The following is a 12,847-nucleotide window of genomic DNA, read 5'->3' on the forward strand; positions in this document are numbered from 1 at the left end:
TAGTGCGTTGAAGTGAAGGTGAAGGTGGAAGTGAAGAAGCTGGGATTGAACGCGTCAAGGAGCCTCCCGTCGGCAGGAAGTTCATCTCTTGGCATCCCGCTTGGCCCCCATGGGTTAGCACCTGCTACGCGACGTCGGAACAGCCCTTGAGTATTGAATATCGCAACTCTTTCTGTAGCAACAATGGCACGCGACATATCATACCCAGCCGCACGGCCAGCGATGGACTTACTCCTTGTCTACGCGCCGTTGCAACCTTTACGTAATCTGTGGGTCCACCTGGAGTTCGATCAGCAAACCTCCACCTAACCTCGACACCGCCTTAATGGCACTCGTTCGTGCCTCAACTCCCTGGCAGCGTAGCTCAATCGTTTCTCGAGATGCTTCCCTCACCACAGGGGTCTCGATTACCTTACCTAACGCCATTTGCGTTGTCATCAGGCTCGACTATCCAGTTCGCAGCCCAGATCGCATATTGGTTTCCTAATCTGGGCATCCTAACCCGCCCACAAAAGATGCTCCACCACGGCACATGTGTCCACTCCGAACCAAATTGACAAGTCTCACATAACACACCGGATGCACGGATCTCGAGGACCCTCGATCTGGGGTAGACGAGACTATGTCGCCGTTTTACTCCACTTCCGTCTGGTGTATCCGCGCACACGCGACAGGACGTCGTGAAGGAGATATTGGTATCTTTGCGGCTGACAGCTTATCTTAAAGGCGACCTGTCCCCGTCTTTGAAACACGGCCTGCCTAAAGGAACGTCGGATCCGCCGTAGTGTACCCGCATACCCGAGCATTGGGATCTGCTAAGTCACAGGCACAAGACCGCGGCTAACTCTTCCGCCTGTATTACTGCCCGTCTTTGTGCTCTTTCTCTTTGCTTTCCATGTTACTAGAAAACAAGTATTTCAACATGACACCAACAGCATCAGCAACCGCTGCCGTGCCCACACTGACACAAAGTGGAGCACGAGTTGCTCTACAAGCCGCGGAGCAGCATGCGCTTGAAGTTGGAGTACCCATGTAAGCTTCCCTCCAGATGTGTCAATGTGGCTCAAGCGAACCGATCGTGCTAATGGCCCAACAGGAGCATCGCTGTCGTCGACGCACACACACATCTCTTAGCCTTTACACGCATGGACTCGGCGAAGATAACGTCCATCAACACCGCCATGGACATGGCCTTTACTGCCGCCGGCAACCGCATACCCACGTCTGCATACCAAGAAACACCCTGGCCGGGCAGCGCAACTTCTGGCATTGGCAATACAATCATGGGACGCTTCACCACGCTCGGCGGCGGTGTGCCTATCCTATCGGCAGCGGGCGACATACTGGGCGCGATAGGTTGCTCAACAGGCACCAGCATGCAGGACGAGGCAGCAGCCAGGGCAGGGAGGGACGCCGTCCTGGACGTCATCAAGAAGGAGAAGGAGGCCGAGGAGGCGAGACTACACGAGGAGAGGCAAGCAGTGCTTACTCTATGGAAAGAGAAAGAAGAGGAAGTGGGGAGTTTGAGGGAAGAGCTTGAAGGAATGGATAGAAGCAGCAAGAGAATGAGGCTCGATGGTGGACGGAGTGGAAGTGTCAGCGTTGCGGGCAGTCTAATAGGACGGAGGACGAGTACGCAAGCAGGACTAGCACCGGATACACCACCGGAAGAGGGAGAGCTGCTTCCGAGTTTCGTTGGAGAGGTATCTGTGGGGCGTTACTGAGCGACTGATCTTTCCCTTTTGCATTAGCGTTCTGGTTATCAACCTCGTGAACCAAGCATGGCGTTCATTGGTAGGGCTTTGGGCGAACAAAAGGCGTTGCTATGAAGGAGGCTATCTGCGTTTGTAACGACGAACATTTATTATCTAATCTGCTCAATCGTGATCATATTCAAGAAAGCGTGTGAGCTCTTGGGAGCACTTCGATTGGAACGTGTCGCTTCATGACGCCAGGTCTGCGTCGATCGCTCTTGGGTGGAAGCCAACTAGGGTCGCCTTATCGCTTGTGAGAGTACAGGGAGTAGGAAACCCAGCATACGATCAGCATTGTTAGTGCCAGGGTGGGGAAGAAAGACAGTGAGGCTGCAGTAGGCCAGATCCACTGTTTCTAGACGCCTTCGAAGATTCATACCGAACAGACAGTGAGCGGAGTAAGAGGAAAGACACAAAGCACTGAACCAAGGCCGTTGCTCAAAACGACGAAGATGACTCAGCAGTATGCGTTACACTTGATGTCCAGTCGCGACGTGGTGCCGAAGCATGCGATGAAGAAAATCCCCTTTTGGAAAGCCTCTTGTGGGAGGGCCATCGTCGCCTTCAATGAGCCAACATCCAGCATACGAGATACTCACACGCTCTTATAGAAAGGCTTACATGTGTTAGTCAGGAAGTCTGAACAACGCGCGGTGTGATGCACGTGGTACCGGTATCCTCACACGGCTCATTTGTACACATGTCGAGTTCAATCATCGCACAAGGCTGGGAAGGCACCCAGTGTTGCGCTACACAACTTGCATAGCGGCGGAAGCAGTCGGAAGCGTCATGTCGTCCTCCGTGCCGTCGTCCGCGCAACCGTCAACCTCGAGGAGTGATTACTAGAACTCGTGTTGTCTCGTGTACTGCTGTTCAGGCAGATGCCCTTGCTCGGATGATGCTGCGCTACAAGACCATCCAAGCACACCGATGAACACAGCGGCCGAGCCTTGCCGAATTACGAGATGTCTACACGAAATAGAGAAAGACGGCAGAGATAGTCATTACAAAACTTCTTCCCTTTCGCAGCCCGCCCCCGTCAGCCAGCTTACGTACCCCGTGCACCGCCGCCGCCGGGAATCCCTTCGAAGCCTTCGGGAACAACGCCCCCATGAAATGAAGCACCGGCAAGCCTGAGAAATCCAGCCATCTCTAGAATGACCCGATCGCCAGCGCAAATCACCGAACCCATCACCGAACCCTAACAAACATGCCATTCCAGCGATGAAATGACGATGTGCAAATGACGCCAAACTCTACCCCTGTCTACACTCTAACAGTGCAGCGGGCCAGCGTCTAGCTCGTGAGAAGCCAAGTTGGGGGGAGGGAAGCCGACACCCGAACTGCCATGGCCCCAGGTCGCAAGTCAGGCTGCTCGTGCGACACATTGTGCTGAACATGTTTGCTTGTTCGTGGCTCTCTGTGCGACACGGTCTTTGGTACGCCAATCTACTGACTTTGGAGCGCAATAAACTCTATCGCGATTCATCGCGACGCCTTCTTACCGCTTACATGTCGATGGCGCTGCCGTGCCTAGCTGAAAGCTGTATTGTTGAAAGGGGGGGGGGAGGCTATTGGAATTTGGGGGCGCTGCTCCGTGGTTGAGTGTTGGAAGCGGCGCGGCAGCGTGCAAGCCCAGGAACCCGCCCCTGCTTGGCAGGTACAGAACACGAAGTTGTGCCTGGAGCTTTTGCGCTGTACGGGCGTCATCTCCGCAGCCGCCCAGGTTCTTGCTTGCTTGCGGCTGTCACCTTCTCACTTTGGACCCTGTGCGTTCATTCGGCTCGTATAGAGGATACGAAGGTTGCGAACATGGTGAAGATCGCTGGTAGCTTTTATTGTTAGTAGGGTTTGCTAAGCGTGATCGCCGCTAAGGCTTGAATGATAGGGAGCAGGTAGGTCATCACACACATGCACAGGCAAGCGAAGAAGCAAGGGATTCGGGGGTCATGAATTCGTGGATCTGTAATTTGGCAACAGAGTAGAAAAAAGTCGCTGATGCATCCCTCAAAAAACATGAGCAGGGGATAAAAAGAGGTTTAGTACCATACGATACAAAAGAAGTGAATATGTTTCGAACCAGCGCGAAAGCAACCAGTCGCGAGTTTGATCTCCAAGCCGCCCTGTCATCTACTGTAGAAGAATTGAACCCCCGTCCCAACACCCTCGTAACATGTTTGGTGATTTGCTTATGCAAGATCGCAGCACCAGATACCCTCGTGGTTGGCGCATCCGATCTTGGAGTAGTTGGGCGAGGTGAGGATCTCAGCGTGGCCGGTCTGGCCCTCATACGCCCAGCCCTCGGACATGGTGCTGCAGACGCCGTCGAGACCAGGGAGAGTGGGGATCTCGCAGAGCCAGCCACCAACGAAGACGGAGAGGAAGGACTCCATGTCGGGCTTGCCGGGGGCAAGGACCTGACCGTAGGTTCCGGGGTTGAGCTTGTGCTTCATAACACCGTTGCCCTCAACGACAACGTTCATAGCGTTGGACTCGAGGGTGGAGTCGTTCTCAAGGTCGGACATGCCCAACTTGGCGCGCCACTCGGAGACAATGTCCATGTAGCCACCGGCAGGAGCAGGGGCAGCTTCGCTGGCAGTTGGCTTGGGGGCCTCGCTGGAAGGAGCGGGAGGAGCAGCCTCGTAGGTGGGCTCAGGGGCAGGAGTGTAGGCTGGTGCCTCGCTGGTAGGCTCAGGGGCAGGGGTGTAGGCTGGCGCCGTGCTGGTAGGCTTGGGGGCCTCGCTGGTGGGCGCTGGGGGAGGAGCCACGTAGACGGAAGAGCTGCTGGGCTTAGCAGGCGCGTAGACCATGGTGGGCTTGGCCGGGGCCTCGTAGACAGGCTTGACGGAGGTGGGCTTGGGGACTTCATAGCCCTCGGTAACGTAGACGGTCTTGACGACAGTTGCGACGACTTCGACAACGTGCTTGACGTTCTTGGGCTGGCCGCCGTATCCACCACCGTAAGAGGGGGCGGCGAGCGCAGAGCCCGCAAGGGCAGCGATGGAGAAAGCGATAGCGGAGCGCATTTTGATGGTTGTTTGGTGGTTTTGGTAATTCAAGAGACTGGACTTGAGTTGACTGGTAAGGTTCGACTGTCGATTTGTTTTTTGTTTAGGGATGCGAAGAGAGCGTGTTTGTGCCGAAGGGCGGTAGAGAACGTGGTGTCAAAGATTGACGGTGTAGAGAGTGAATGACTGGATGTCGATACCTGGAAGTCGCAGACCTGGGGTAGAAGAGGAAAACAGAGGGGATAAACCACATTTATACAAAGTAACGCTAAGTGGAAGGTGGGCGCTGAGCAGGTGACATGGGCCAGGAAATTAAACGCGACCGCCATTACACGTCCGCCCACAGCGCCCCGTCCTCCGCAGATTTACCTGTGCCTGGAGCTAGAGCCTCTCGAGCCAAATCTCGTTCCGACCAAGCCCTTGGTAGACCACTTGGATCCTTTCATTTCATTGCTTGCACAGCGACCGTCATCGTAGGCCGGGGTTTTGAAGTCCGAGAGGCCTACACATGTGCATTGGCTGAGGGCGCGCGGAACACCAGTTGTACATGTGCGGCTATCCTGCGTTCAGACTCTTTGTGCTTCAATCTAATCTTGCGCGGCAAACAATGTTCCTTTCGAAGCTGGCTTGTTGCTCTGTCGAGCACTCTGGCGCTTCGATGCGGGTTTGGTTGGTACGGTCCAGACGTGATAAGTGTCAGGGGTAACGACAGACGATCATTGGGCTTGCGCAGGAGACGGGTCATCAAACGCCCACTCCGGAAAATTAGGCGGACAGCTAGTTCGAGAGCGGCAAGACGTAGAGATATCTCAAAGTGCGCGCTTGTACTATTGGTTGTTATTGTCGTTCGGACAGGGCAGCGTTTCAGATGTTTTTCTTAGTCTGTGGGACATTTTTGGGCAGACCAGGCCCTTGAGCAAACCTTTTGTGAACGTAGCTGCACAACCTTGAGCCCGCCGTAGTTTCAGCTCGCTTGCCGCACCGCCTGCTTGATCCGTTCCCTCGCACTGCACACGGCGATTTTGTCTTCGTGTCCGTGCGGTAATCATCGCCATATGATTCAAGAGTCGAGACTCTGTAAGGCGGTTCGTACAAGTGGAGCCTGGGAAGGATGTCTCGACGGGAGAGCCTCATTGTGAAACAGCGAATCGAGGGACATTTTTTGGAGATCCCGTTTGTGTCGCGCCAGCGCCATGAGTGAAGCAGAGGGGAAGCCTGCATGCTTCCCGTTGTCGCGACATCCTTCCGCTGCTGCAGTCGATCGTGCAACGGTCAGAGTCAGCGCCTCGTGACACTCTTGCCTCCACTTCACCTCTGGCGTCACCATCCGTCTTCCGCGTGGATGCGGTGGATGCTCGCCACGTGTTAGCGCATTTGACAACGAGCGAGAGAGATCTGTTGACGTGGATCCGATACCACAAGCTACAGCGAGTCCGAGGACTGTGCCTGGGCCGCGCACCAGGTAATCACCAATGTGCCGAGATGTGATGACATGCTAATTCAACGTCATCTCTCGACCTCGGGCATCCGACACCGCTGGGATCTTGTTAGATTAATCGTGGTAATAATGAGGGGTCGTGGCAGGGAGGCCTGGTGCGGTTTAATCTTCGTCCCGCTGTGGCACCAGATTGTTTCTTTGAACCTCATCTCACTCAAGATGAAGCACCGAGTGCCTGCCGTGCCTCAGGCTTCCAGAGGAAGTGAAACGTGAGTGTCCGGTCTGGACGCGCGCGAGGTTTGTCATGTCGTGTCCAAATGTGCCGGCGGCAAGTACATGTCTTGCGTGGCCACATGGCAATCTCGCGGAGTCGGCTCAGTTCCTGTTTGCTGATTACTACCGCAGACCCACAGCATCTGCAGCGTCTGTTATACCCGACCCGCCCGCCATCAAGTTTTCGCGAGCGAAGGCTGTAGTGCGCCAGGTGGTTTCTTTTCCGCTTCTCAACCGCATGCTAGTCTGCAGAACTCTTCAACTGCACCTCAAACTACCTCGTTAGTTTGCTGCAACGCCCTTCAACGAAACTGCTGATAGGCCAAGATCTAGCGACGAGTTCTCTCGCGCGTATGCACGATGCTGACGCATGCGTCGGTGATCATCCAGCTCCTTCGTACCTGAAACGTGCAGATAATATTCCTATCGATTAGATAGCTGGCCGCGTGGCACGAGCTTGTCGATTCGACTGAGCGGAAGCAGAGTCCGCGGCCGCAGTCTTTCGGAACTTCGTCGTGGCTTCTATCCACTGGGGCCGGCCGTTGGAGAAGGATCCCTTAGTTCGGTGCCCGTTGTAACCGTCAGGTACCATCGCGCCGACTTCCACATGCAGGCCGTAGCTCCGATGGAAGACTGCGTCAACCGTGAAAAACCTGCAGTAGCTCAGGACAAGCACGTGAAAACTTCTTCCCACCATCTGTCTGGACTGTCTTAGTGTTTGACAGGCACCAGTCGGCGGTTCGGTAGTTTGCAGGACAGCCACGACGTCATCTGACAGCTCCTTCACCTTGCTCGTACTTGTCTGCAAAGTGGGAAGTTGGCAAAGACGATTATGCGACTGCTGAGGCAATATCATACGGGACAGATAACGAAGAAGAAAAAGCGACAAGTCCCCTTGGGAAGAGTGATGATTTGGCACTGCAAGTCAGCCTTCGCCTCGGAAATGTAGGCGATACCCAATCCAGTTGGCGGCTCGGCAAGAACCATAAAGCATGTTCACTCAGTCCTTCACAGCCTGCCAGGGTGACGAATGGCATTGAACCTGGTGCGCCGTGGCATCGAGCACGAAACGCTGGGTGCTTATGTCGAAAATCGCAGACGCGCTTCACATCAACACCTCTGGACGGCCTCTACTTGGGCGTATTGCAGTCTGCTTATCCCATGCAGGTGGTTCCTCGATGACCGATCACTCAATCGTCATTAACCTACTTTACAATCCTACACTAACACCTGGGCATACTCTAGTCTCTATCACTCCTAGCGGTCGGCTTCAACACCTTGCTGTCTGGTAATTAGCCGATGACCGATTGGTGCGCATATGTCGTACCTTGCAGTCACATCAACTATTCCAAGCTCTACCAAATCCTCCTTTGAGTCTGCATGTTGGCGTAGATGCCAGATAACAGTAAAAGCCACTGACAGCAATTATGCGTTGTAAGCATAGCCACGCCGCATTCTGACTGACACTTACGAAGGGTGAACCCTGGAGTAGGGCAGCCCATAGCGACACCAGAAGCCTTGGAGCTTACACCAAGCACCTATCTCAGAGGATCCGCCAAAGAAAAAGTAAAGTCCGAAACTGTGTTCTATGCGAGTCTAGGCATGTCCTTACATCATTCCCAGGGCGCTGAGTTATGCGCCGCCTAATTAGGCAATCCGACCAACCAGAACCCATACTCCTGTCTCCACAGACAGCGTTGAAAACACATAGCAAAGCGAAAAATCTGCAGTTACCGCCGGAAGACTCGGGAGCGCTTTCGTTCTGCCCTGAATGTCTCAGTGTATGATTGGTGTGCCTGTGTAGGCCTGGTGGGGTTGAGGACCTTCCTTTGTTCGGTAACCTACCTAGGTATGTTGCAGTCAGACTGAGCCCGACTACGCTGTGGGGCCCACTTCGCATCCCTACGCTCTTAAAGTCAATGTCCACGCTCTTTTTTTTTGTGAACCTTGAACTACACACTCTCTTTGTCACATCACCGCGAGGCTTCGACAGCTTCATCACATTCCTTCCAAAACTTCCCTCTCTTGTTCAATTGACGGTCTGGACCTACACTCTTTCTTCCTCAAACAACACACGGTCTCTTCAAAAGCAGCTTCGCCACGCTCCTGTGTCGTCATCGTACATTACCACACATCTTTGTCACAGACCCTCTCAACGAACACAATGCTTTCCAAGCTTACCTTTGCCATCGTGGCACTTCAAGCCAGCCTTGCCCTAGCCGGCAACGCCATCATCGCCAACCGCTGTGATTACGACATCTGGGTCTGGGAAATCTCTACCGGTCATGCCTCTTCATCCTTCATGATTCCCGCACGAAGCACCCACAAAGAGGCCTACACTGGAACCAGCACTTCCCTCAAAGTCAGCAAGTCTGACGCTTTGACCGCCGGCCAGCACACACAGTTTGAATACTCCATCGCGGCTGGCCAGCTCTGGTACGACATCTCTTTTGTTGACTGCGCCAAGGGCGAGTCTGCGTCAAGCTGCCCGGGACACGACGAAGGTCTGGCCATGAATGCCAGCAACGACGACTGCGGCAAGGCCGATTGCCCCGCTGGAGGCTACTGCCCTACACAAGCCTACTACGTCGACACGCCTCTTCAAAAGCTGGGTATCCCCGAGCCGGTTTTCATGTGCCCCTTGTCCCTCGGCACCAACGTTGATCTGCAAATGACGGTCTGCTCTGGAAGCTCGCAAATCAAGAGGAGCATCGCTGGACGCGTGGAGATTAACGGCGAGGCTTAGAGAGCCTCGATGGTGCGCACTTGCGATTACTTCTCCAGCCCTCTTACGATTACTTCTTCCGTTCTTTATACATACACTAGGGTGGATTACGTTTGGGATATACCTGGGTTACGATTTGGTTACGATTTTGGATGATTCAATGAAACGTTATGCTTTTCCAACTCTTGAATCCGCGTGCTGCTGCCGATTAGTGATTACCCTGTCAGCCCTCTGACCAACGCTTGCTTGTTGTCCTTCTCGGTGTGATGGAAAGAATTCGGCGTTGCTGAGATGCTGTCGCAATCGTGGCAGGCTTACGTCGCACCATTGCGGAATTTTGGCCGGATTCCGCCAAGGTGGTGCGTTGCTCCCAGGCCATCGCGATTTGGGGTAAGCGCATCCCAAAGTATGTTAGCCTGGAGCCCACGTCATCATGAACACGTCGTCATGTGCTTTATACCCAAGACTCCAAGCACACGGGGCGGTGAATCACCGGGAAGTTACACTTGCGACCGTATAGTACAGTATGCAGTTAAGGAAGAAGGTGAGATGTCTGTTCGGCCGGGGATCTGCACTACACGCCGGCCCAGGGACGGATCCGCATGTTTGGGTGTGGAAGAACACCGGTACCCATCTGTTTCACCAAAATTCTTTAGACTCGGTCCATCATCCAACCCCAAAGGGCGACCTTTTAGTACAGCATCTGACACATCTACTCAACCGCGCACGACTTCTCTGAGCTTACTCAACGTTCCGTCCTGAATTGCCGCGCCACTCAATATGCTCCGAACGGACGGATCCATCCCCGCTTATCTTTGCAGTGCTTTCCGGCAATTGAAGGATTCCTAGGTCCTTGACACGCAGCAGAAATCCATTTGCTATGTCTGTGCGTGCATGCATCGCACGTATCTATCTCTCCTTAAACGTATAGACAGATAGCTACTGCTTTGTCATCGACGACAAGTACACGGCAGAGTACCTGTCATTGCTACAAATACGGGACGATAACAAGATGACGACGCACTCATAATAGTACAAGCCTACCTGCGCGCAGCAATAAAAGCCACGCACAGATATAGAGCAGAATACATCCCTACCGCTAGTTGTCTTCAAGACGTCGACCAAACTGCATCTCAGAGTTGCGTACCATTCGGGCTAGTAAAGAGGAATTACAAGACCGACGAGTGCATTTTTTTCCGGCTTCCATGTGGCACCTTGCACAGATGGCACGTATCATAGGACGTGTTCTAATCAGCCGTCATGCAGCAACCCTACGTAGACATCTAAGCGATCGCACGAAGGAGTGAGTACATAAGCGACCGCACGAAGGAGCCGGTATGTACGAGGGACATACGCCACCAACATTGTCCTGACGCTGTTCACCCAACCAAAGAGATATTTAGTAGAATGGTAGAAGTGTTGTGAGGGGTCGCAGGAGCCAGGCTAATATGTTTTATCTTTCGACATCTGTCGTCTGGTTGTTCATCCCTCATTTTTTGTGGTAATCCAGAATCTCATCAATGGTCACATCACCCTCTTACGACTATACAGAAGCACAATGGCGGCCAAAAAGCCTATCACAGCAGTTCCGACAGGCGAGGTATCTCTCCCCGTGGCAGACGTGGCCAAGTCCCCCATCGACATTAAGACTGGGGAAATAGCCCACGAGCAAGATTTACTCTTTGATCCTGCATCACTTCAAGCAAAGTATCTCCAGGAACGTGATCGGCGGTTGGCGCGAGGTGGAGGAATAGAGCAATACACACTCCTTGATGGCAGTCTTTCGCACTATCTAGACGATCCATGGGTCAAGCCAGGGTTCAAGCGCGATCCTATTGAAGAAGAGACCGAGGTAGTGATCATCGGCGGCGGATACGGTGCTCTGGTTTGCGCCGTACGACTGATAGAGGCTGGTGTGGACAACTTCAGGATCATTGAGAAAGCTGGTGACTTTGGAGGAACTTGGTAAGCCTCTTTAGTTCACAGACATAATTCAAGCACTAAAAGCTGCGGAGGTACTGGAATAGGTATCCTGGAGCGCAGTGCGATATTGATTCCTACATCTACATGCCCCTACTTGAGGAAGTCGGGTACATGCCGACGGAGAAGTATGCGCATGCAAACGAGCTACTAAGACATGCCCGCATTATTGGCGAAAAGAATAATCTATACCCACGTACCCTGTTCCAGACTGAAAGCAAGGAGATACGGTGGAATGAAAAAGAGGGGAAGTGGACTACACACACAGCACGAGGCGATAGGATCAAGTCACGGTTCATAATTCCTGCCGCTGGTCTCCTCCATCGGCCGAAATTCCCTGGCTTGGAAGGAATCGAAGAGTTCAAGGGCCGTTCTTTCCACTCCTCGAGATGGGACTACAACTATACCGGCGGCGATCCGTCTGGCAGCTTGCACAAGCTCAAAGATAAACGCGTAGCTATCATCGGTACAGGCGCGACAGCCGTTCAAATCGTGCCTCACTTGGGCAAGTGGGCAAAGCAGCTATATGTTTTCCAGCGTACCCCGTCATCGGTCGACGTTCGTGGCAATCGCCCGACAGATGAAACATGGGCGCAGTCGCTCCAGAAAGGATGGCAAAAGAGGCGCATGGACAACTTTAATAATATTACTAACGGGGTCTACGAAGAAGAAGACATGGTGTCTGATCGCTGGACAGATATAATCCAGTCTCTAGTAATCGCCGGTTTCGATCCAAATAACCCAGTGGAAGCTGCAGCCAAACGACAAATCGCAGACTTCAAGAAGATGAACGCCATCCGCGCTCGAATTGACGAGATTGTGAAAGACAAAGATACAGCTGACGCTTTGAAGCCCTGGTATAACCAGTTCTGCAAGCGCCCCTGCTTCCACGACGAGTACTTGCCCACCTTCAACCGCCCAAACGTCACACTAGTCGACACAAAGGGGCACGGCGTTGACCGTATCATGCCCAATGGCATTGTGGCAAACGGACGCGAATACAAGGTTGACTGCATAATCTACGCCACGGGCTTCGAGCTCACAAACGGATGGTCGCACAGAACCGGCATCGAGCTCTACGGCCGCGACAACATGACCATCACAGAAAAGTGGGCCGAAGGCGCACAAACACTCCACGCATGGGGAACTCGTCAATTCCCCAACTGTCTATTTGTCCACTTCATTCAAGCGGCTGTTTCGCAGAACTTCATGCATCTCACCAACGAACAAGCTATTCACTATGCGTACATCATCTCGGAATGTAAAAAACGGGGCATCAAAACTATAGAGCCGACGAGGGAGGCAGAGGAAGAGTGGACACAGACAATTGTTGATGGTTTTGCTATGCGCGGCGATTTTATCAAAGAGTGCACGCCAGGATACTTCAACAACGAGGGCGAGATCAGGGAGAGTGACAAAAGGAATGGGGTATATGCGTATGGAAACCCGGCTTTCATCAATATATTGAATGCGTGGAGGAAGGAGGGTGAAATGAAGGGCGTGAATGTCACGTATGCCGAGTTCAAGAGTCGGTTGTAAGCTCGGAAGCTCGGAAGCTTCAGTTGGTCCTATAGCGGAAATCCGAGTATCTGGATCAAGGATGCCAAGGACTGGATGGCAGATGACTGGTCCACGATCTGTATATAAATTACAGCTTGGGCCTCAGGGC

General features: G+C 53.3%; 4 protein-coding genes across 4 annotated transcripts; 3 read left to right on the forward strand and 1 right to left on the reverse strand.

Annotated features, from left to right (window-relative positions):
- Positions 1–922: 922 nt before the first annotated feature.
- Positions 923–1,724, forward strand: ACET3X_006108 (uncharacterized protein; the record flags this gene model as incomplete). The annotated part of the gene is made up of 2 exons (XM_069452283.1): positions 923–1,032; positions 1,097–1,724. The coding sequence occupies 2 exons, from the start codon at positions 923–925 to the stop codon at positions 1,722–1,724; spliced, it is 738 nt and encodes a 245-aa protein (XP_069306468.1).
- Positions 1,725–3,694: 1,970 nt separating this feature from the next.
- ACET3X_006109 (uncharacterized protein) lies at positions 3,695–4,973 on the reverse strand. The gene has a single exon (XM_069452284.1). It carries the CDS (start codon positions 4,778–4,780, stop codon positions 3,944–3,946), a length of 837 nt encoding a protein of 278 aa, XP_069306469.1. The 5' UTR covers positions 4,781–4,973; the 3' UTR covers positions 3,695–3,943.
- Positions 4,974–8,425: 3,452 nt separating this feature from the next.
- Positions 8,426–9,381, forward strand: ACET3X_006110 (uncharacterized protein). Its single transcript, XM_069452285.1, has one exon. It carries the CDS (start codon positions 8,638–8,640, stop codon positions 9,217–9,219), a length of 582 nt encoding a protein of 193 aa, XP_069306470.1. The 5' UTR covers positions 8,426–8,637; the 3' UTR covers positions 9,220–9,381.
- A 1,375-nt stretch (positions 9,382–10,756) lies between these two features.
- ACET3X_006111 (uncharacterized protein) lies at positions 10,757–12,717 on the forward strand (the record flags this gene model as incomplete). Its single annotated transcript, XM_069452286.1, has 2 exons — positions 10,757–11,163; positions 11,214–12,717. The coding sequence occupies 2 exons, from the start codon at positions 10,757–10,759 to the stop codon at positions 12,715–12,717; spliced, it is 1,911 nt and encodes a 636-aa protein (XP_069306471.1).
- Between the last annotated feature and the right edge of the window lie 130 nt (positions 12,718–12,847).

This window comes from Alternaria dauci, chromosome 5 (assembly GCF_042100115.1).
Source record: "Alternaria dauci strain A2016 chromosome 5, whole genome shotgun sequence".
Taxonomy (NCBI): domain Eukaryota; kingdom Fungi; phylum Ascomycota; class Dothideomycetes; order Pleosporales; family Pleosporaceae; genus Alternaria; species Alternaria dauci.

Bases quoted from the DNA above. Each gene is read 5' to 3' on its own strand.
- ACET3X_006109 (XM_069452284.1), bottom strand. From the start codon at position 4,780: ATGCGCTCCGCTATCGCTTTCTCCATCGCTGCCCTTGCGGGCTCTGCG.
- ACET3X_006110 (XM_069452285.1), top strand. From the start codon at position 8,638: ATGCTTTCCAAGCTTACCTTTGCCATCGTGGCACTTCAAGCCAGCCTT.